We start from the raw sequence: 24737 nt of genomic DNA on the forward strand, positions 1-24737 counted from the left end.
AGGGCCATAAAAGATGGCCTGGCAGACTGAAGAATGGGGGGTGGGGGGAAGAGATAAAACTTAAAAAATAAATAAAAATCCAACAAATGCACTAGACATCAAATTGGCCACAGCTGAGGAGGGCTGGTGATCTGAGAGATTTATGTGAATCCAGATCTCAGGGAGACAGGAGTTGAGAACAAAAAAGAGGCGTCAGTAGATACAGTCTGAGAAGTTCTGATGGAGATCTCAACTGAAATCTCAGGAGGAATAACTAAAAAGGGAGAAAAGGCGGTATCTGAGCAGACGCCAACGAAGACATCTCCAGGACCGATTAAAACGACAGGAACCCAGAGGTCCTGGCCACACAACACAGATCAAGCAGGAAAAATAAGTGGGAATCCCACCTAGTTTGTAATAAAACTGCAAAACACTGAGGACAAGTAAGGGTCTTAAAGCCACCCAGAGAGAGGAGACAGATGACCTACAAAATAGACTACGACAGCCATTTCTCAACAGCAGCCACAGGGATCGTACACAGCAGAGAACACCGCCGAAGTTCTGAGGGAGAACGACTCCCACGTGGTTCTGAACCAGAACCGCGGTTCTCCCAGCAACACCATCCTTCAAGCAGGAAGAGAGAACAGAGACGCAGGAGCTGCGAACAGCACAATGAAAAATCTCAAACCGATGGTTATCTACCGAGCTCACCGCACAGCCAGAGGAGACACGTTCACTCAAGCAAAGCTGAACCCCTGGCAAAATCTCAACATGCAAGACGATGAAACAAGTCCAAAAAGTCTGAACGAGTTCAAATGAACCACAGTTTCTAACCACAGTGCAAATTACTGTGGAAATGAACCAAAAGGGATAAAATTTTAAAGCCCTATGTGATCACTTCCATTTCTACCAACACAGTGGACCCAATGTCCTGGCCACAGTGCTCATTGAAAAGAACTAAAAATGCTGAATAAAATATTTTTTAAAGTCTTCTGAAAAGCTTCTATGAGCTGAATAACAAACGAACAAAACCAAACCAAAAACCTACTCAGACTAATGATGGAATGCAGAGGGCTCAGGGGAGAGCTAGAGTCAGCTTCTATCCTAAGGCCAGAATTGAGATGTGCACACGTATGCTGTAAAACGTGACAACCAGCAAACAAAAGTAAGGGAATGATAAATACACAACTCAGGACCATGGCTGTCTGCCTGGAGTGAAGGGGTTGGGATGGGGGGGTGTCACAGGGACATGGGACCAGGAAACATCAGGCATGTTCTCTTCCTCTAGGCAGTGGGGTCAGAGGTATTCATTTTATTATTAAGTATCACACCTTACTAAAGAACACGTGTATCAGATGTTACAGAATCTAAACATGTCATCAAAACCTGCGCCCCTTAAAAGTGGATCAATTTAGCTTGGAATTCAGTGAAATTATATGTATGCATATGTGTATGCATCTTAACATATTTGCATCAAATATTAAATAACTTTAAAATTAAATAGTGGGTGTCATCAAATTCTGAGGCCCTTATAAAATAATTTCTCTCAGAATTTGGTGAAAATTTCCACACACAAGTTCTTACAGATATTTCAGCTGCATTCTCAGTTCAAAAGACTTTGGCTATAAATAGCTGAAGGGCCAATTTTTTATTTATACTTTTTTTTTGGCATGTTTGTTTAAATAGGAGGAAGTTCTGAATTCCTAACTGATTTTTCAACACTGAAATTAAATCTGTTCCCAAGTTGGGTACTGCCTGGGTAGGATAACGTTTGGATCACCTCTAATAGTTCTAGAAATAAATAAATAAATTCTAGTTCTAGAACTTCCATACACAGACCAGGATAGACTCTGCACTGAAAGATTATCACAAGAAGTCAAATAAATATAAAATTACTTGCCAAAGCAGCAATGCAAAAATCATACTATTTCTAAAACTTTGTCAGATGAGGGTAAATATACATTTTTCTCACATAAATGGAACTATATTACACGCTTTATTTTTTATATGGCCTGTTTTAAACAATAGCATTTAACATCACAACTTCCATACCCATGAACTGAGCCGCAGTTCAGTAGTTATAGGCCTGGATAAGCGGTAACACCGGCCATCAGCACGGGAAAGAGGTGTTACTATCACCACACTTCTATTTCCTTTAAATTACAAGTACTTGGTAGGATATTATAAAAGCATACACAAAATGAAAGTAATTATTAGGACAGAGATAAGTTAAGTGATGTTTTAGAATATTTTCTGGACTTCTAAAACTGTAACATAAGATTTAACAATTTTAAAAAATTTAAAAGGGGATAGGCTGAAGAAGAGAAATTCTAGAAATGGATGAAAGCAGAAGGTGGGGTGGAGGGGCTGGAAGGTTTGCATACAGAGCACATGGGAAGGAAGAGGTGGGTCCCACCCCACAGTGTGCAGCTCACGTTTGTATTGTGACACCCAAGTGGAAATGCTGAATCCTCAAAAGCCTGGTACTGTGTACAGACTGAAATTCCAGGTGTTATTGGGCAGGTATATGGTAGACAATCAGACCTCACTTAATCAACATAAAGACCCTATGCAGGAGGTGTTATATACCTACGTGTGAAGAAACTAAGGGAGGCACCTGGAGTCACAGAGCTGTGAGACGCAGAACGGGAACAGTCTGTGGGCTAACGACACCTCACACTTCTCGGGCTTTACAGAGGCCACTCACCTGAATCACAGACTGCAGTAAGATACGTCCTATTAGTAAAAGAAAATCTGGGATACACTGGTACGTGTGCTAGCTTTTAATCATATACACAGAAGCAAGGTTTCCCGAAAGGAAAAAGTAGGACAACCTAGTAACAGCGTGAAAGGAACATAAAAGTTGCCAACTTTTAGGTTAGCCTAGAAATTATAAAAAGGAATAACTGAGAGCTATTTAGGCCCATCTCATGCATCCTGGAAATCAATGTCACTAAAGGAGCCACAGATATAGATATAGATACCAGTGATATAGACCATCTACAAGAGAGAAGAATACAATATAAATACATCCGTTAACTGAACTCTGTCGCCTCCTTCACCAAAATACGAAGCTCGGCAGACGGCTAGAGGGACAGATGTAAGGACGTAGAAGAGAGGCAGCCTGTAAACTGAAACCGCTCCGTAATGAGTAGACCTCACACACGCTCAGCTGGAGTCCAAACAGGATTTCTCTCTGCTTCGTTGAACGCAACTCCCTCTCCCATTTGACTCCGTATTATTATAAATCTTCAAAAGTTCCCGCAAGTACCTCACCTAACACCTTACATTCCCTATATGACTTCTACCTCAGGGACAAGAAAACATCCCAAGAGCTGGATGCTGCTCTCAAAGGTTGGATCTTAAAAGCAGGAATATCCACTTACCTCAACAGGGAAATGAAACCATCTACCTGGCGCTCCTACCGAATCCCACCCACCTTTTCTCCTTCCTGACACTGAGTGCCTGGGTTGATGCCGTCGGCCTCTTTCTTCTTCATTTTCATGCTCCAGTTCGTTCAGTCTCTAGTCCTAGCAAATCCATCCACTAAATTTGCTTCCTACCACACCGTTGGACCTCCCAGCTTTCTAGCTTCCTGCCCAAATGGGTGACGAGCCCTCACTAGGTTACAGCCTTTTTAAGACCCAATCCATCCCTGGTACGGCCATCACATCAGGGCAGTCTTATTTAAAAAAAAAATTCTGATCATGACATTTGCTAATTAAATTCTATAAATGCTCCCAATTATCTGCAGGAGAAAACCGAAAACCCTCTCTTTACATGATGTGGTCCCATCTCTCTCACCTGTTTCCTTTCAAATCATTTTAGCTCAGATTTAAACGCACCATGTTTTTTCTAACGTACCTCTCTTCCTCACCTACAAAGCTGGAGACTCCTTAAAGCAGGGGTCCCCAACCCCCAGGCCGCAGACTGGTACCGGCCCACGGCCTGTTAGGAACTGGGCCACACAGCAGGAGGTGAGCGGCGCCCCATCCCTCACATCACCGCCTGAACCATCCCCCCCCCCCCCCCCCCGGTCCATGGAAAAACTGTCCTCCACGAAACCGGTCCCTGGTGCCAAAAATGTTGGGGACCACTGCGTTAAAGGACAGTTTGCAGGGGAGCCGCCTGGACCCCAAACCTCCCCTGTGTTAGCACCTCCGCCCAGGCATGGCCACACCATTTGTGCTTACAAACAGCACAGGATTGAACACAAAGGTGCTGTTTACAGGAAATCCACTAGACTGAGGAATTGAGAAGTACAGATTATGTCATTAATTTCTGCATTCTTGACCCCGAATAGACATTTAATGAATAATTTTACTAAAATAAAAAATTTCCCAGCGTATTTAATTGCAAAATTGTATGTACAAATGTCTCGCTGATATTCATTAGACTTTTTTTGAACTCTTCACAAATACTTACAAGTAGCATTTATTTGATTGGAAAACTGTTTTGGTTCATTTATGCCACAAGTATTTATTGTCTAACTAATACAGGGTAAAAAGAAAGCTCCTTTCAGTGTAAAAAAGTCAATTCTGCTTTGTTGTGCAAAGTGCTATTGAGATTATATGGGTATAGTTGGCTCTGAATAAACATCTGACAAATTTGTTGATATTCAGGCATGATAATTACACTTGAATTAAAGACAGAACAATGGTTGTGTCACTTAGGACCTCCTGTCTCTACTTAAAAGAAGTATCTTTTAAGATTTGCCCAAGCATACAAAAATTCACAGTGTCAACAATTCATAATTTCCTACTAATTATAAGAATCTCACTGCCCTACGATGACAAATTTATATTCTCCCAAATGTTAGGTTTAATCTAATTCTAAAATAAAACCATGAAATAAATAGGATTCAAAGAAACAAAGAAAAAAAGTGTTATTAAAGCATCCTCCTGTACCTGTTGATAGAAGAAATTCAGAGTTGGCTTGTCTTCAGTAAACTGGTTTAGAAATCCTTTTGGCAAATAACGAATTCTCAATTCATATCTAAAAAAAAATTAACAAAATAAAGCAATTAGAAATAAGTCATTTTCTCAATTCATAGTCTACAATATTGAGTATGGCACTGCCAATTACTCTGAAGTATCATTTTAAAAATAAGTTAAAATATAATCAATTAATCTGTCAATGTAAATGTTTTCTTTTTCAGCACAAAAACGTGCATGTGAGTATGCTACAGCTCGAGGATTCTGCAGGAGACAGAGCATGATGAGAAGCCCAGAGGGCGCCCAGAAGTCCCTCCAGCCCCACTGCCCAGGGGCAGCACCACCTTCCACTCCCCAGAGGTGGGCTCTGCATGCCTGGAGGCACACAGGAGGTACTCCCGTGTGTCCGGCTTCTTTCATTCACCAATATGCTCGCCAGACTCCTCCCTATCGAGTAACTGCAGTTTGCTCACAGCTGACAGTCCTGCACTGTATGGTAGACCACAATCATTCATCCACAATACCGTGATGGCCGTTTGAGTAGTTTCCACCTTGGGGCTACTAAGAATAATGCTACGAGCACTCTTTATCTTCCTCTAAAAAAGTAATTCTGCTCAGGAAGCCAAACTTCAAGAATGGTCAAAACAAACGAATTTCACCAGAATGCTCTCTCTGTGCCTCATTCTGTGTATGTGTGTGTCCGCCCATATGAACACTCGCATGCACGCCTTTTGGTGAACGTATGTACACATCTCTGCCGGACGTAGACCAGGAGCATCATCACTGGAGCCTAACGAGCACACACCTCAGGCAGCGCAGATGTGACCAGAGACTAAGGTAAAAGGCTGTACCACTGCACACTCCCACAAGCAGCACGGGCGCTCCGGTTCCACTGTTCCTCACCTCTACTTGGTACTTCTAACCTTTTCATTTTAGGACCTCTGATATTTACAGCAAGAGCACACAGTGGTTTTAATTAGTACCTCCTTGATGAGTAACACAGATGGGCACTTCTTCATTTGATAATTGACCATTTTTGGTTATCTTCTTTTGTGAAGTGTCTGCTAAAGCTTTTGCCCCTTTTTTACTGAGTCATCTGTGTCATCCCCCCCACCCCCAACCCCGCCACTGACTTGTAGGTATTCTTTACATGTTCTGGACGTAAGGCCTTTGTTAGGCTTAGTGAATATCCTCTCCCACTCTATGGCTTGCCTTTCACTATTTTAATGGTACCTTTTAAAAATTATTTTTAAAATCTTTTTAACAGTATCTTTTGAGGAAGAAAGTTTGTGATTTTTATGCAGTCCTATTTATTCCTTTTCTTTTTAATAAATTATCTTAGTGTTTTGTTTATAAAATATTTGCCTACACAAAGGTTATAAAGATATGAATTTTTTCTAGAAGTTTCATAAACTGATCTTTTAAAAATGTATTAGGCTCACAGGGAAAATAATGCAAAGTAATCAGTACAATTCTTTTGGTTCAATTAAGGGTAGAAAAAGTGCAAGATACACATACACAAGTTCTGCTGAGATTTTTAAGTGTCCGTCTTATTAAAATACACAACTGCCAAACAATGAGGTTCCATTGTACTTTTGCTCTCTGAAGGTGTTCCAATACTGCAGATATTTTACATTGGGCAACTATTTACAGAAGCACAATAGGTTTCATTTAGACTTACCAGGCACCTTATATGCACCATTTCTCTTAATCAACATAATAATCAAAGAACAAAAGTGTACTTATTCACATTCAGCAGACCACGAGAACGATGCTGGCAAAAGTAAGCAACCAGTTCCAAGGCTGGAAGCTCCAGGATCAAACAGGCTGCAGGAGGCTTTGGTATTAATGTTACTCCATTTTAATGATTTAAAAAAAAAAAAAAAAAAAAACTGCTCCAAAAGTCAAACATTTGGCAGCCTGGCTCCACCTCCACACCCTTAACATCCAGCATCCTGATGACGATATCAACTAACGTTTAGGGACTACTCAGGATACGACAGAAATTGTGATAAGCATTTTAACCAGATGACTTCTTTTCATCAGCAACAACCCCACAAGAAGCAGAGAGAACGTGGGCCCTGGATCAAGACTGCCTGCGCCTGAATTCTGGCTCCCTCACTTGTTCACTGTCTGCCATCACCTCTCTGTGCCTCAATTTCCTCATCAGGACGCCGGGAGAAGTGAATGAGCCGTCACTGCACATCATCACAACCATCTGGACGGTTTATCTACCTCATCAGTCATTACTCAACAACGATTTACTTCGGCACCAATCATCTACAGGCACAATTCGAGAGGCTGGGAAGACATTAGTGAATAAAACAGGCACGAAGTACCAGCCTTCAAAAAGTTTCTATTTTTGTGGTGGAAGCCAGACAGCAAACACATAAGTATCTTTGAGGTGGTAGGTAATGTGATAAAGGCAAATAAGCCAAATAAGGGGAGTAACAAATGATGAAGTACTATTTTATAAAGGGAATTGGTGAAGGACACTCTGACTCAGTGATACCTGAAGGAAGATCTAAAGGAAGTAAGGAAGGGAGTTATGCAGTTATGTGCAGGGAGGAGCATGTGTAAAGGCCCTGAGGCCAGAGGGTGCCTGGGTGCAAATGCAGCTATAGCCCACTGACCGAGGGCAGTGAGTAAAAGGGCTTCCAGGAGGGGTGGGATCAGGAGCTGGCAGACCTCACAGGACCCTGCTCATCATGGTGGTGGGGCTCATCCCAGAGAGAAAGGAAGCTCCAGGAGCACTGTGGCCAGAGCAGTAACATCGCATTACTGAGGCCCAGCCAGGTGGTACTAGGTAGAGCAGACACCAGGGACCAAAGGGAGGCCAGGAGGGGACTGGCCAGAAATAGTGACCAGGTTACTATTTCACCCAATTTTCGTAGAGATGGGGGAGAAAAGAATTTTGGGAATTAGGTAATTTTGCCAAGGTCCCACAGCTATTAGGAGGCAGACCTGGGATTCCACTTCAACATGCCTGAATGCCCAGAGGCAGAATGAAACTAAGAGAAGGCACCTGTGCTTAGAAACAGAGAGGAATGTAAGTTGATCTTGGTCATGGGGGTGGGCAAGGTCTTTAGATCGTATTAAGGGTCTTGGTCCCTGCTTCAGCCCACTACCGTCTAGCATATTCCCCCTCACAACCCTACGGACACTTTGCTCAAGGCCTCCGAATTTAATTCCAGTCCAAACACCTCACCCCAGTCCGTAAACCGCAGCACCTGAGGCCCACTCGCGCCAGCATCGCCACTCCCTTCTCCTCCGTGAAACTCACCGTTTTCCTCATACTTCTGCTACTCTGCTAAGAGCCTGGCTGTGTCCTGACACATGTCCACGTCTCTGCTCTAGGCCACTCCATGGATTTCTGAGCAGCGGCTAACTACAACATGCCCAAAATAAAACCATCCTTTTGCTTCTACTAAGTAATACATTAACATTAATGCCACCAACAACTAACTGCCTCAGTCTTACCTCCAACTATGAGCACCAAGATACCCACATGCTAACGGACGACTGATGGGGAGGAGCAGGAAATGTTTCTGAAAAGCTGAGTTGGATGAAGATCTGATAACCCGGATAGCGAGAAGGATTAGCTAGCCAGACTGCGAGTAGTGAAATAAACAAAAGTACAATTTCACGAAACTACACAGATGACCCTCATAAACAATGTGGTGTGGACAGCTCTTTCTTACAATAGACTTCCAGTTAAAAACCCTAGAAGGAAGGATAGAAATAGAAACTCACCATTTGGCAAAAATTACAGTAATGAATACTGCAAAAAAGAATCACCAATGATGCTGAGATTAGTGGGAGAAAATACAGTGAGAAACAGAGTATATGCACAGTCTCTGTACTTCCCCAGAAGATATTACTTAACTACAAAGGGGACAATAATAACTTTATAACAGAGAAACCTGGCCACCACCTTACATCAAATGATCCAAGTTAAAACCGCCAGTAAAATGAGTCATAGCATCATCGAAGACTTCCTGCTAAAATGCAGTGAGAAAACCAACATCTTGACTGTGGTGCTCTTCCCCAAATGCATAAGCTCAATATAATCATGAAAAAAACAAAACAAAAAAAACCCAGACAAACCCAAATTGAGGAACACGGTACAACCAGCCAGTGTTCTTCAAAAGGGTCAAGGTCATCAAGGACAAAGACAGCCTGAGGACATGTCCCAGATTAGAAAAGACCCAAGGCAACAGGACACTGAGACACATGGTGCTCTGATCTGGATCCTGGGCCAGAGGAGGGACAACTGTGAAATTTGATGACGTCTGTAGATTAGTTAATAGTATTGTATCAATGTTAAGTTCCTGGTTTCAATATCTGGACTATGTTTAAGTAAGATTTTAACATTTAGTGAAGCTGACTGAAGGGTACACAGGATTTCTGTGTACTATTTTTGCAACTTTTGATACATATTGAGAATAAAAAGAAATTCTCACATACCTAAGACTGACTATTCTGTAGCTGTGATAACATATAACCACCAGAAGGAGTTTTAAACCAGCCTGGTCAATAAACAGCAGTTCTGTGTAGCCACAGACCGGCCAGAAATCTGTTCATCTTTGTGCTGTCAGTGTCTGGTGCAGAAGTATCCAATAAATGTTCAATTAATAAATCAGCAAATGTGGAAGTCCATCCTGTTTTTTAAAGGGGTCACTTCCAAACTTGTCAGAATGTTCCTCTATTTACTCTTACAGCTTTAAATCTTCTAAAGAACTCTTGTTGAATTCAGTGTCATAATGAAAGACTAGCTTTTCAAATTAAGGTATAGGCACACGGAATGTTGTTTCAAGATAACATAGAAAGCTATCAAAATACAATCTAAAACTTCCTAAGCTATCATTAGTCATTTTCTTTTGTCATCTTTGAAAAGGGAAACCTTTCCTCTATATAAAAGACATTTTTTTTCCTGCAAAGGTCTGAAAAAAAAAATCCTCCCTTTGCAGACCGAGGAGCTGCCCAACAGCCGTGAGCAGAATGTGAACCACATCTGATAATGATGAAAAGGACTTTCTTTCCCACCTGCTCTGCAGAAGCCCCACAATTCTCTCTCAAATGCCGAGAGAGCCTCCCCTCAGACCTGGCTCTCAAAGCCCTGAATCCTACACCAAAAGGACTGGGCCATTTAATACCTGATTAACCTGCTCAGAAGTCAGACCAGTCCATGTAAGTGATTCCAGATAACCAAAATTTAGTCATCAAAATTTAACTAGAATTTAATTATCTAGGTGCAAAACTTTAAAGTTTACATCTGTTTGGTAGAAGTCTCTCAAAACTGCATGATAGATACCTTTTGCTACACTATAAAGTAGGTATGGTACTGTAATTCAAACTTTTTTGGCTGACTCAAGATCCTAGCAAACACCATCCACCTAACCGAGATCTCCCAGGACCCCAGGGACAGATGAGCAAGTGCCTGCTCCCCGGAAGACTGGGAAGGAAGCAGGGCCCGTGCCTGTGCATGCGGCGCAGTGGCCTCAGGCTCTGCCTCAGGACCCGAGGAGTCCACACAAGTCCCTGAGGGCTCTTAAGAGGACGGGAGGGGCCAGGGTGCTCTCCCCACAGAGGCTCTAGACCGACCATCTCCCCCAGCCCTTCATTTACATGTTCAATATTGTCTTACCCATCTGATGTGTTCCCAACAATATTCTTAGGTTTATTTTTCTTTCTACTTTGTAAAAGTATATCATGCTGTGTGTCATCTCCTGGGACTTTTCGTTTTTTAACTGAGGTAAAATTCACATAAAAAGTAACCATTTTAGGGAATTCCCTGGCGGTCCAGTGGTCAGGACGCCATGCTCTCACTGCCAGAGCCTGGGTTCAATCCCTGCTTGGGGAACTAAGATCCTGCAAGCCAGTGGCGCACCACCCCCCCACCCCCGAAAGTAACCACTTTGATGTGTGCAACTCAATGGTACTGCTGTTTAGTGCACTCACACAGCTGTCCTGGGACTGCCTTTTGTCACACAATGGTATCTAAGATTGATCCACACTGTTGCAAGTCCTGATGGTTCATTTTGACTAGAGTAACATTCCACTGTGAATATTCTGCAACTGATTTAACCATCACTGGCTAGTCTACGAACGTTCTTGGGTCTCTAGCCTAGCAGAGAAATGCGAGAGTCTCTCGAGGACAGAACTTGAAGTGGAACAGCAGGAGAGCAGGGCATGTCATGAGGACGCTATGCCATTTTCCCAATGGTTTTACCAATTTACATTCTCCCCAGCAGGGCAGGCAAGATCCTGTCAGATCCATAACCTCTCCTGCTATTAATTCTGTCAGACAACTTACTTTTCGCCAACCAGACAGTGTAAGACGGAATCTAATGGCCTAGATTCGTACTTCCCTGAGCACTGAGAAAGATGACAGTGTCCTCCTGTGATTACTAGTCAAACTTGTCTTCTCTTTTATGAAAACAGCTTCAAGCCTCATGCCAATTTGAGACTTCATATTGATCAGCAGAATATCTTCTCCTAGTTGCAACTTGTTTCTGCACCTTTTTTTTTTTTGGCCGTACCTCATGGCTTGTGGGATCTTAGTTCCCTGACCAGGGACTGAACCCACGCCCTCAGTAGTGAAAACACAGAGTCCTAACCACCAGACCGCCAGGGAATTACCATTTCTGCAGCTTTGAAAATACACCTTTTGATAAACAGAATGTTATCACCTCATTAAAGTCAAATTTATTATTCTCGTCTTTCAGAGTGAACGTTTTTGGAGTATTAAGAAAACCTTCCTATTCTAGGGCCAAAGACACATTCAACTATATTTTCCATTAAGCTTTCTCTCCTTTTTTTTTTAAACTTAATCCATCTCAGGTGGATTTCTGTGTATTGTTCAAGGTAGGATCTAATTTTGTTGTTATTCTTCCTACGAGGATAGCCATTTATCAAATCAGCCCTTCCTTTCCCCAATGACACGTCATGACATCTCTGTAAGGCCATCCTGCCTGAGACAGTTACGACCAAATGTGTGTGCTGCAGCTGCTTACTGAGGTCTTAGAAGAACTGAAGACTCCATTAAACAAGTTTAGATCTCAGGTTTATTTAACAGTATGAAGAGATACTCTAGCAGATACTGCAAAAAAGAAAAATCTATGTTCAAAAACCCCACAGGAATGGAAACTAATATCCAATTATTCTGATGAGTCTTGGCACTTTCATTTGAATATTAACATCCTACTTCTCAGAACTAAAGCCAGAGCTGCAGTTGCCTTCACATGTCCACCCATGGACTGAGAGAGGAGGTCTCAATGTTCTGTTTCTTTTTTTTTTCAATTTTTAAAATTTTCAATGGAGTATAGTTGAGTTACAATGTTGTGTTAGCTTCAGGTGTCCAGCAAATTGTCAACGTTCTGTTTCTTGCAGTCACATACCTAACACAGGAATAAAGAGCGAGCTGGTGCATGGACCCAGTTTCTACTCTGCCACCCGTTTAAGCTGTGTGACCACGGGCAGGTCAACAAGCCTCTCAGGCAATGTCTGACACACAGCAAGAAGCGTGTTAATGTGAAGACTGTTACTAACATAAACTAGTCCTGTTCAGTTCCTAGTTGATAATTTCACTATCACTGATTCAACTTCCACTTAAAATATTTTTTACTGGGTGCCTACTATATACCTGGCACGCCCAGAACCGAGCAGTGAATACAACGGAGTCCCTGAGGGAGAGAGACTGTACCAGGCGGGCAGTGGGCTCTGTAGACAGAAAGGCTGGAAAAGGCCCTGGGGAGGAGGTGACAGTGGAGCACCTGTCCTAACGAAGGGAGGTCCAAGCCAGGCCGGAAATGGCAGACGAGTACACACAGCAGTTGAGCATCAAGTTCAAAGGCACCAGGAACAATGCGCTTGGTTTGTTCAAGAGCCAGTAAGAGCGCCAGTGTGGCCAAGGTCAAGCAAGTGAAAAGTTGGAAAAGATAAAGGCAAAAGGAGAAGTGAGATGAAGGGTTACTGTATTCAATAAGCAAGAAGGCTGGCAACAGAGAAGAGACCATCAAATGAGACCCTACCCTGAGTATCTAAGAAAACAGAATACTAAAATTTCAAAGGGACCAGAGTCGCTCAAATGGAGGAGGGGGAGGAGCAGGAGATGGAGACGAGGACCAGGAAGTAATCACAAGCTGAGAGTGGGCTCCAGGGGTGACGGGGGGGCTCCCGGGAGCTTCTGAGCAGGGACGACCTACACATTTTAAAAGATTTGTTAGCAAATGCGGTGAGCTCTACCTTAAACATATCTCGGTACAGCTGCTTCTCACTCCTTCAAGTACTACTCCCCACAGCCATCGTCTTCTGTGACTTTTTCCTGGGTTACTGCAATAACCTATCCATTGGTTTCCTGCATGTATCCAATAAAGAGTGAATTTAATGCCAAAGGCAGGTCTAAGGTGGGCAGAAAGAGGAAAAGAGGTCACTGGAGCAGCCCCAAACGTCAAGGCTAAGCAGGAGAAGACAGACCGTGATGGTCAGTAAAAGAGGAGGAAAACCTTCACCAGAAGAGTCTGGTAAACAGGAGGCTAAATGAAGGAAGTACACTCAGTATCCACAGGGGAATTGTTCCAGGATCCCCCGCAGACACCCAAATCCTCGTATGCTCACGTCAACTGGCACAGTCTGCATATGTAAGAAGCACACACACCCTCTCGTATACTTGAAAGCATCGCTAGATTACTTATAGTAGTACCTTATACAATGCAAGTGCTACGTAAATAGATGCTGGCACAGCAAATTCAAGTTTTGCTTTTTGGAACTTTCTGGAATTTCCGCCCCCAGAATTTTGTATCGGCGGTTGGTTGAATCCATGGCTGCGGAAGCAGGGAACCTGCGGGTGCTGAGGGCCAGCTGCATGTGGACAGGAGGACGTGACTGTGGCCGTGAGCTACCGCAGAGAGTAGACTGGACGGCCAAGGGACAGACCCCATCAAAGCCAGGCCCTCAGCAGGCTGGGCCTTTTCCTTTGCACCATAAATTATTATTGTTTTTAAAAATAAATTTATTTATTTTATTATTTTATTTTATTTATTTATTGTTTCTGGCTGCGTTGGGTCTTTGTTGCTGCGCGCAGGCTTCTCTGGTTGCGGCGAGCGGGGGCTACTCTTCGTTACGGCGCACGGGCTTCTCATTGTGGTGGCTTCTCTTGTTGCGGAGCACGGGCTCCATGTGCACAGGCTCAGCAGTTGTGGCATGTGAGATCAGTAGTTGTGGCTCGCGGGCTCTAGAGCACAGGCTCAGTAGTTGCAGCGCATGGGCTTAGCTACTCTGCGGCATGTGGGATCTTTCCGGACCAGGGCTTGAACCTGGGTCCCCTGCACTGGCAGGCAGATTCTCAACCACTGCGCCACCCGGGAAGCCCGAACCGTAAATTATGTAGAGATGTGTTTTTAAATTGCTCAATATACTGTTGCGTGCAGGATCCTGTATTTCTACATTAGAAGAAGTAGTTAGATACATAATTTTAAAACTAGTGTTTACTTACTACTGTTGGCGCTCTTCCTTTTAATTATTAGGAGAGGTAAGTTTTATTCCTTTAATACTAGTTTTGCTTTATACCTTTTGAGGAATGTCTAGGAATTTATAAGTTTAAGAGTTATATCTATTTCTATAGTTATTAAATTCTTGGTGAAATGAGCCTTTTATTGTTATGTAGTTGCCCTCTACATCCATAATAATTCTTGTTTGCCTGAAAATTTTTTGCACAGGATACTAATAGCATAATACTAATCTTTTTTTTTTCCTGGTTATTATTTGTCTGGTATACTTGTACTCATGTTTTATGTGAGAGTTATTCAAATTGAAAATCAGGACTCATTAGTAGGTAGGAAAATTCTTTTTACTATTTATTTATTAATTTATTTTACTTAAGTAGAACAAAACAGAATGACATTGAAGAGAAAACCCTTAGACTTCAGTGTAAATAATAAGGCTGAGTATGTTTCATGGAATATGTAGGCCCGTTATTTACAAACAGCTCTGAGATGCACAAACAGGTACACGTGCACTAAATCTCAAGGCAAAACACATTTCTTCCTGTAAGTCAAAGAAAAATGTCTGAACATCACTGTTTTGGATACAGCCTAGAAATAGCAGAGAGCTAGAATTTATTTTTTAATCACACTCTGATAACCTATGACCATTCACCGTTAGTATACCTGCATCTTATTTGTGATTTCTATTTATCCTGTTTCCTATACCTTTTCTCTATCTCTTTCCTTCTTTTTGATCCCTACGTTTCTCTAATACCTACTTACCCAACTACAGTTTAAGTTATATTTCTAATGTTTGAGCTGTTATCCTTGTATTTAAGTTATATTTCTAATGTTTGGGCTGTTACCCTCGTATTTAGCCGCTATCTGTTCTTAAGGGAATTTAACTGTGCAAACAAATACAGGCTGCCAGTTACATTTTCCCACCACTTTGAACGTACAATCCCTCCATTGTCTTGGCATCAATCATGCTGTAAGAAGTCTGAATTTTTCTCTGCTTGCTTTTAACATCCTCTCTTTTTCTTTTGTACTACACTATTTTACTATAATTTGCCAAAGTATGCATTTAGTTTTATTCGCCCTGTTTGAGATTTTTTGTTAATCCTGCATTTAAGGACGCACGTCACTCACTGATTCTATAAAGTTCTCAGCTATTTTCTCTTCAGATTATTTCCTCTTCCTCATCCTTTTTATTTTCTTCTTCAGAGTTCCTGTTAGAAAAGGGTTGACCTTCTCATTCTCCATGTTACATAAACTGCTTTCATAATTTCCATCTGTTCATCTCTGTGCTACGTTTTGGGCAAATTTTCTCAGATCTACCTTCTTGTTTACTAAGTTTTCAGCTATGTCTAATCTGCTGCTTTATCTATCCAATGATTTCCAGAACTTCTGTTTTGTTCTTTTTCAAATCTGCTTGGTTATTTAACAGCCTCCTGTTCCCCACTGACACTTTAGAACAATCTGTATTAACCCTCACACTCTGGACGATAGCACGCATGTATCAATGGTATCTCTGATCACATTTCCTTCTCTCATCGCCTCTACCGACGATCCACTCACCTTCACTCATCTTATAAGCCTGGCTACACTCTCAGAGTTTTGAAGATCACACTATTCCCATTGAGACAGGCATGTTGATTTTAAAAACCCATACTGTGAAGTCAGATAGCTAAATCCAAATCAAAACTGTGTCACAAACTATCTATGTGAATGCAGCTTAAATCAATTTTGTTGTGCCTCTGTTTTCATCTGTAAAATAAGGATAGCAGGTCTTTACCTCCTAGGGTTTGGGTAAATGAAATATACAGTTTACAAATATATAAATCACAAATAGCACACAGCTGGCACAGTGCCTGGCTCTAAGAGCCACTCGATGGTGACAATACATCAATGCCATCATCTTCACCAGTACTAGCAGTAGCACCTTCATCACCCTTCACTTGAAGAGGGTCAGCCAAATCTTCCTTACTTTTGAGGATCCAGGCTCCACTAAAAAAAATAGCCTACTCAATTTTACTTGAAATTAGGTAAAATAAGTTGGCTTAAAAGAACAAAAGCAAAGCTTGTATACACACAGGGATCTACATTCAACACTTTACTGAGCACTAAAACTATTGCTATAATGAAGGCTGCCTCTGACATGTCTGCATAAACACAGAAGGTAACAAAGTTGTGTTGATTAAAAATACCTAGAGGTATTTCCAAGTAACTTTTAGATATTCTTAGTTTTTAAACACTTATTTAATTAATTGACCAAATAGATGGAAGTCAAATCTTTGCTAGCCAGTGATGAAAAGCAACCAAACTATACTCTCACGGACTATTTTGTTAGCTCGGTTCCAGCTATTTGATAAATTTGAAAATACAACTATATTTCTTTGATAAACCGTAATTGGGTCAAGATTTTATTCAACTAAAGATTTACTCACCTAAACATGTTTGTTTTTCTTTTTAATCTTTCTAATCTTCTCAAGTTAGATCCTTGAACTGAAAGTTAATGACATTTGAATGCTCTCTTCACTCTATAACCATCTTTACCTCTGCAGCATTATCTATAAAAACGGGAACCACTGTGTAAGAATCCCGTTCTATAAGTTATACTTCTCTCAAACGTGTTTTTAGATGTATAATTTCCTACAAACATCTTGGTTTACTTAAACGTGAAAAAAATTATTAGGAGAGAACCAGGAAAAGGACAATTTATAGGGAATTCTTTTAACTGACCTTGAATGGTTTTAGTTTCATTAAGGTCAGTATGACTCACTAAGAGATTACTTCCTAATTTCAATGTTATGTGTGAACATCCAAGATACGCTGACTCTTTTCAGTGGGCTGTGGATTACTGTACTGGGCACAATAAAGCGAGCTCTGCAGCCCATTAATAAGGTAATTGGGTGTGGTCTCCTCAGGCACAGGGAATCCTGCTGCACGAAAGGGTGCCAGCAGAACAGGAAGTACAAGTACCAGGGCTTGAGTCCTCCTCAGAGCAGAGGCTGGACAGAGCAGCACTGACAACAGAAGTGTGAGGAGCGAAAGGGCATCACAAAAGAATGAGATCAGTCAGACGGCTCGAGCAAGTCCAAGTCAGTGGGGCCCCAAGACGGACTACACAGAAGTGTAGAAGAGATCACTAGTTAATAATTACCGGCCAGCTCTATTTATACAGGAGTCCCAATGACAATCAGTGCGAAAATTAAGCATAGATAATCATCCTCTTGTGCGTGTCTCTAATATGCAAAACAAATCAAGTTCGAGTCACCCCAAAGTAGGTTTGTAATCTTACTTCCACTCCTCTGGTGGGTGTGCAAGTTCATACTTCTCCCTCACATTGGAGACACCCATATCCAAATGGAGCCAGTGAACCTCCTCTGACCGCAGGTGACTGAGGCGAAATCCATAGCAGGCCACGTGCTTTACTTTGTGACTGTCCACTATCTTCTGAATGATGCCCTAAAACATACCCCCCACAAAAACGACTGTTATAAACAAAAAACTGCATGCTAAAAATTAATGCAATGTTCATTTCTTTTAGTTAATTATCAGAAATCTTTGGTAAAAGAGTATCAATTTAAATAAATCACTTAATTTTACTTAGAAATCTTTTTTCACAAAAAGTACTTTTATGAACAAAGAAAAGTTTTTTAAAAACCACAAAAAGAGGCACTTCCCCTTTCTTTATTGATTTCTGCAGCTCCACCTCTGCGTCACCCCAACTCATCAAAGCACACGGCCACACCTCAGGTGGCTTCCTAAGAATGAGACCTGTGGAAGGTTATACTTTCTGAACCAACGATATTGTTGAGAACAGGCTGCAACCTTAATATCATTTTTTAAAAACACACATTTAGGAACATATAATTAAGGCCATGTTTCTGATAGTACTGATGACATATGAAAAGCTACTTAAAGTTAGGCCTAGCCACCTGCTCTGCGCTCTCTATAGGTTAACATGCAGCAATTCACAATAGCCCCCAACCCAACTTTTCTAACACGTGTGCCCCATGAGTTCAGAGGAGATGAAGGTGACCTTTGAAGGAGGGCATCAGGGAAGGCTCCCTAGAGAAGGCGGCGTTTACCCTGGGGCTGTGGAAAAGAAAGTGTTAATTAGAACTGATTCTTGCCCTGTGCCCACAGAGATGTGTAAGTCGTGCGTCTATGTCTGTAAATGGGTAGCACACGTGGAAGACACCTTGGGAATACGATGGAGACCATCTGCCACCCTTACGTGAGCAGGTGCTAATCACCATCCATTGCAATCTTCTCAATATTTTAGGACATTAATAAGGTTTTTTTTTTAATGATTCTGACATTAACATGAAAATGTCTATCATGGAAAATCAGAACTATCTACTAGAGAAAAACATCATTGGTTTTTAAAGATTAGCAATTAACTGAAGCTAACATATAACTTATAATGTAAGACACATCTTAAAAGTTCTGCACACACTAGTATTTATTATGGCACAATGCTGTTGATAATACAACTAAGGATGTCCCCAGCCCTACCCGTAAGAACAGATAAATAATAACATGTACTATATTCAAAAACTGTCAAGGACCAGCGAGTCCACACCACGGGCAGGACGTGTGCCGCACTCCTGTACCTGCACATGCCGACCACCCTTCCTGACTCCTCAATCCCCAGGACAAAGCTGTGCATCAAGCCCAGGAAAGCGGCAGAGGAAGGATGGAGGGAGGGAGCAAACGTGGCACCAGAGAGAAAGCATGAAAAAGAACCCGGCTGGAAGAGCTGACAACAGCTTCAGGAAGAAGATGAACTCTTACTGGGACAGGAGGCATGTCTGCAGCCTACAGAACTCCGGGGTGGGGTGGGGGGCGGGGGGGATTGGGGTGGTACCTGGGATGAGCATAAAACGTTTTTTCTGGCTTCTGGATTCAAGGCCTGAATATCTGACAGGGCCGCTGTGAATGACAGTGCAGGCTGAACACCACCCAAGGGCATCCTGCCAGCGGATGGTGGGAGCCCAGATCCAGCTTCAAGCTCGCCTGCAAATCTTGTGCTCTGGGGTGCAGGATCTGCCTACAGGAAGGGCCATCTTTTTCTGCTAATTCTCTGAAAGGCGACTTGTGCAGCTTCTCCTTGCCAACATCCAAATCCCTGAGCTGCAAAGGACAGGCGCTGGCGCCTCTTTCAAACTCCCACAAAAGCGCCTTTGTCTCTCGCCCCCGCTCTGCCAGCTCACTCCCGAGAGCGCACAGGCTCTAGTTACCCTGCTCATCTCCCCTCGATTCCACAACAGCCCCCGATCTTTGTGTCTTGGTCTGTCTACCCCTCCATGCCCCGATGTAGAGTGTAAGGCAGGGCACAACCATTCGTTATGCTCGTATTTGCCATCAACACCCCGGGAGAAACCCCATCTTCGCTGGGTGCCTGCCCTGATGACCCCTCGCACAGCACAGGTGACCCTCATGTCCTCTGACTCACGGGCACACACAGGAGCCCACCTGCAGAGAAGCAGTATCAATGAGAGGGGCTTCGTCCAAAAACATGGTGATGATTAGGGGGAAGGCAGGTTCCTAGTCTTGAAGTCTTGTAGAATAGACAGAATTTTAGTCAGTTCCCTTGATCGCACTGCCAGAAGACAGGAATAATGTCAAGTCTGGGTTTGCGTAACCAGAGTCCCCAAACTGTAGGACCTGGTGCCTAAACCAAGTTGCAATTTCACTCTCCACTGAACAATTAAGCAATAAACACAGGCATTCCCTTTTATTTCACTTTTTGCTTTTCCATGATGCTTCCATACTGAGTTCCGTCCCAGTCTCATTCTCTAATACTCTCATAAATGCCACTTCGGACTTAGTCTGGATAGCAGCCAAGATTATGAGTGGACAAGGTGCTTAAATATTTGATGCTAAATGTACATAAGTACTCAGTAAAAAGTACTGATAATTCTGAGAACCAACTATTTGGTTCTGAATAACTGAACAAATAACTTTGAGAACTAAATTTTTAGTGAGAAATGCAAACTCAACGCTACCATATGGAAACATTACCATTTCCATATCACACACACACACACACACACACACACACACACACACACACACGTTAGTATATGTGTATATTATTTTGGAATATGTACATTTAGAAAAGGGACTGTCTCTAGGGAGCTAAGAGGACAAGGGTTCATAATATGCCACTGATGGTATCCAAATTAAATTTAAATTTCTCATCCTGGCTTTAAAGGCTCATGACAATCTAGTCCTACAATACACAAAGCAACACTTAGCTACTGTGAAAACTCCTTTTATTCATTTATATCACAGCCCAGGCCTTAGAAATATACACTTTTCCTGATTAAATTCTCATGTTAGATATTCACGGTAAAGGATTCTTCTCAAACTTGGAAATAAAAGAAGCCAGTGTCTGCCTCGTGCTTGTATTTCATCAGGAACATAGCAATTCAGCCATTTTACTACTGGGAGATAGTTATTTTCTTTTCTGTTTCCTTGTTTTGGGGGAAAGGGAGGTGGAAATGCAAGTAATCCTGCGAGGAGCATCCTTCTAGCCTGTCGTCATACATACGTACAGGCACTGCTTAGAAACAGACGTGCTGGGTCAAGAGCTACTTAAAATATGACATTTTGGTAAGTACAGCCAAACTGTGCACCAACAAAACTATACCGATTACACTTGACACATAATGTGACAGACTGTCCCTCATCTCATACCAATAATGGATGAAATCAATCTTAAAACGTTTATCAGTGTGATGGACCAAACTGGGGCGGGGCGGGGGTTGCTGTTATAATTTACGTTTCCCTGATTGCTGACTAGTGAGATGAGGCTGTAATTGTGTTTGTTTCTGAGAGTTCTTGCTATGACTTTGCTCGGTTCAACCTGGCCACTTATCTTTTAGACAGCGCTTTGAAAAGAAGTGGCCTTCTCCCCGGTGGAGAGCACTCACACGGCCGCGTCCTTCACATCCATTCGCCCGTGAATGTGCACCCCTCCACTGTTCAGCAACCACCTACAGGCCCGCTGCACGCCTGGTGCTAGCGACCCAATGACGATGAGATGCGATTCTGACCCTCAGAAGTCTCAGAGTTGAGCAGGAGGAGGACATGATAATGAATGCATGCAGGAGAGTAATTCATCTGTGGGGAAGGTAAGGCAGGGGACAAGATGATAATGGACATTTCATATTTTTAGCTATCGCCTCACAAGCAGTTTGCAACATTTCTCCATTTATCACAAGAGGAGGTATCTGAGGTCACACGTATTGTTCTTAACACTGTTCATCTCTTTACTTCCTCCTAAGAATTGATTTGTCTTTTATCCTGTCCAGGGGTTGTTATTCTCAGCGTGCTCTCTTTCAGATACTCCTTACATTTAGGAATCAATGGGTTCCGACCATTCTTCTCTGATCGCACCTGTAGAGGTAGGAGCCTAGCGTCATTCAGTTACCAAAACAAGATGTGGAAATCCAGTCCTGCTCTCCAACAGCCAGGGCATCACCTCCTGCTCTTGGTTCAGCAGCAGACGAGGGGCCCTCCTAACAGTCCTCAAGACAAAGCATGCACTTTTGTCTCGACGATCTATAGTCACTCTTAGTTTCTCATTGCTACTGTAACAAATGACCACAAACTTAGGGGCTCAGAATAACACAAATGTGTGACTTTCCAGTTGTGTAGATCACAAGTCTGAAATGGGTATCACTGGGCTAAAACAAAGGCATCAGTAAGGGTGTGCTGCTTGCTGGAAGCTCAGGATGGGTAACAAGGAGCCAGGCCCTGTAGGTCCTTGTGGGCCACTGGGGGAATGTGGCTTTTCTCTGAGAGAAATGGGGAGCTACTGGGGGTTTTGAGCAAATTACTGATTAGAAGACCAGCATGTTAGAGAAATGGTTCAGGAAGCAGAACGTAAAAGTGGGTGACCAGTAGGATGGAAGGTCACAGGGCAAGATGGGGAGAGGAATGGGCTAGGGGCTCCTGAAGGACTTGAATATTCACTCCAAATAGAGGAAGGCATTGGAAGGTTCCGAGCGGAGGAGTGATGCGCTCTGGCTCTCATGTTAACAGGACCGTTCTGGCTGCTGGGTTGTGATGTCAGTTAGGAGACCACGTGGCTCCGAGAAAGGTGTGCAGTTGAGGTCCTAGGAGGTGGGGGATTCCAGGTACACTCTGAGGACGACGTGGACAGGATTAGCTAATGTATTGGATGCAGGGTCTAAGCAAAAGGAGTAAAATATGATGCCAAGGGCCCTACTTAACTAAAAGAAGGGGAGACCCTTCCTCTGAAGCGCTGATGGTTCTTTTGGAGAAAGAAAGGCAAAGACAGAGAAGAGAGGGACAGGTGCAGCTGGGCGGCATTAGGTCTGAAACTGAAAACGAAACAAATCAGCACGGGGTACAGTTGTGGACTAGGCAGAGCATGGCATGAAACCACGGCCACGGCTTTAAGAGCCTCTGAAGACGCATGAGGGCAGCAAGGGAGCCAGCCTCTCGCACCCCACACAGTACTTCCCTCTGGGTCCACGCTTCTTCATGCTCTGCGATGTCATCTAGCTGTGGTTTCAAACAGAGCCTATGGTATGAACTTCCTACCTCCTTGTTTCTCTACAGATACCTTCACTCCATGTTTTTGTGATTGATAATGTATTTGGTATAGACTCCAGAGGTACAAGCTGTTCCCCAGAGCCTCTGAGGACACTGCTCCTATGTTATCCTGCATCCAGCATCGCAGATTAAAGTCTGATGTAAATGTTGTTCTTTTTCCTAAGCAGGAGACTTCTCTGGTAGAATCTGGATCTTCTCTATACCCTTATTATTCTGAAGTATCACTACAATGTTTCTAGACGACAAATCTTATTCAGCATTGTCCACCATGGGTTAATCTTGGCTCTTCTGCACTGACCCCACACTTATCTCCAGAGCTGCCTGAAGCATGGTACTGACACTCAGCTATGGCCAAGATAAGTGATGTTTGCGACCATGGGCTACTGGTTATTTGGGGCAGGACACAACTAGCCTGCACCACTGTTTAGTAATCATAACTGGATTTCCAACTTGCACCTGATTTTGGTGGCACTTGGGCAGTTACACGGGGCAAGGCTGGCTACGGAGATGGAACGTGCCTCTGTGCCCATCTCACAGATCCCACCATAAAGAGGCCTTAGCCCTCCTCACACCTGGGTGCTGCACACATGGCCGGTGATGGCTGAGAGCATCCAAGGTCACGAGGCCTATGCCTGAGATGTCCAAAGCCCTTCAATGAATACCGTTTTCCTACTGCTGCTGTACATACTCTACCTATTCCCAGTGGAGTCCTGTGAATCCTTTCAGCATCCTCTATACAATTAATGTATAATTAGCACAAATATGTAATAAGAGTGAAATCTATTAAAGCATGAGAAATAAAACCTCTGTAATGAATTATAACAAGAATCCAGATTTTTCCTGGTGAAAATAAACCTTTCAACTCCTCCAAAGTTCTGGTTCTTCTGCGTCAAGCAGTCTCTCAGATAATTACCTTCTATAGAGCACCGCTGTCCAGCAGAAATATAACGCAAGCTACATATGTTGTTTTAAAATTTCTAGCAGTCACTTTAAAAAAGTGTAAAACGAAACAGGTGAATTCAATTTTAATGATATATTTTCTTTAACCTAGCATGCCAAGAACAAAATTATAACAAATTACTGATGAGATTTTACATTCTTTTTCATACTAAATCTCTGAAATCCAGTTGTATTTTTATACTTACAAAACATCAATTCAGACTAGCTACATTCAAGTATTCAGCAGTTGCACACGGCTACCACATCGGGCAGTGCAGCAACAGAGTCTGAGACTCAATCTAATTATTCATCAACTCTGGATAACAATAAGCTACCTCCTTTCAGAAAATGGTTGATTTTTAGATCCACCCATTAATTAAGTTACATGAAAATACTGCATTTTCAAATGTTACAGCAGTAGAAGGAAGTGGGTTATGAATAATACCCACCTGCCATCACAGTGACCCAGTACTATGTTGATTTCATGCTATTCCAGGAGAGGGCTGAGGTCAAGCAATGCCAATAGAGGTTTCTCTGCCTCATGTTGTAAAATCAATCATCAACTGCTAAGACTTGCTAATTTTCAAACACTTATCAATTACTATGAAATAAAACAACTTGCTCTTTGGCCACACAGATTTGCTCATACTGATCTTCATAAACGTTTAACAGATATGCTCTCATAACTTATGTGTTTGTATCTGGTTTAAATTTTTCTTCACAATATGAACGTTCTGATGTCTGGTAAGACTTCAACGTTGGCTAAAGGCGGACGTGTGTCAGTGATCACTGGTCCTCTTCG

General features: G+C 42.5%; 1 protein-coding gene and 1 long non-coding RNA gene across 22 annotated transcripts in view; one reads left to right on the forward strand and one right to left on the reverse strand.

Moving 5' to 3' along the window:
• LOC309646997 overlaps window positions 1–24737 on the forward strand; it is a 404605-nt gene that overhangs the window by 323590 nt on the left and 56278 nt on the right. The gene's annotated exons all lie outside the window — the stretch shown is intronic.
• Window positions 1–24737, reverse strand: part of PTK2 (protein tyrosine kinase 2) — a 254441-nt gene that overhangs the window by 140997 nt on the left and 88707 nt on the right. For 20 of the 21 annotated variants that reach the window (XM_082433792.1, XM_082433790.1, XM_082433804.1 and 17 more), the window contains 2 exons: window positions 17700–17866; window positions 4887–4974 (listed from right to left, as the gene is read on the reverse strand). In XM_082433792.1, coding sequence (XP_082289918.1) covers window positions 4887–4974; window positions 17700–17866 — 255 coding nt within the window. The remainder of the gene's footprint in view (window positions 1–4886; window positions 4975–17699; window positions 17867–24737) is intronic. The other variant, XM_082433794.1, reaches the window with a different exon arrangement.

The sequence above is a fragment of the Balaenoptera physalus genome, assembly GCF_965194825.1.
Source record: "Balaenoptera physalus genome assembly, chromosome: 17".
Lineage (NCBI taxonomy): Eukaryota > Metazoa > Chordata > Mammalia > Artiodactyla > Balaenopteridae > Balaenoptera > Balaenoptera physalus.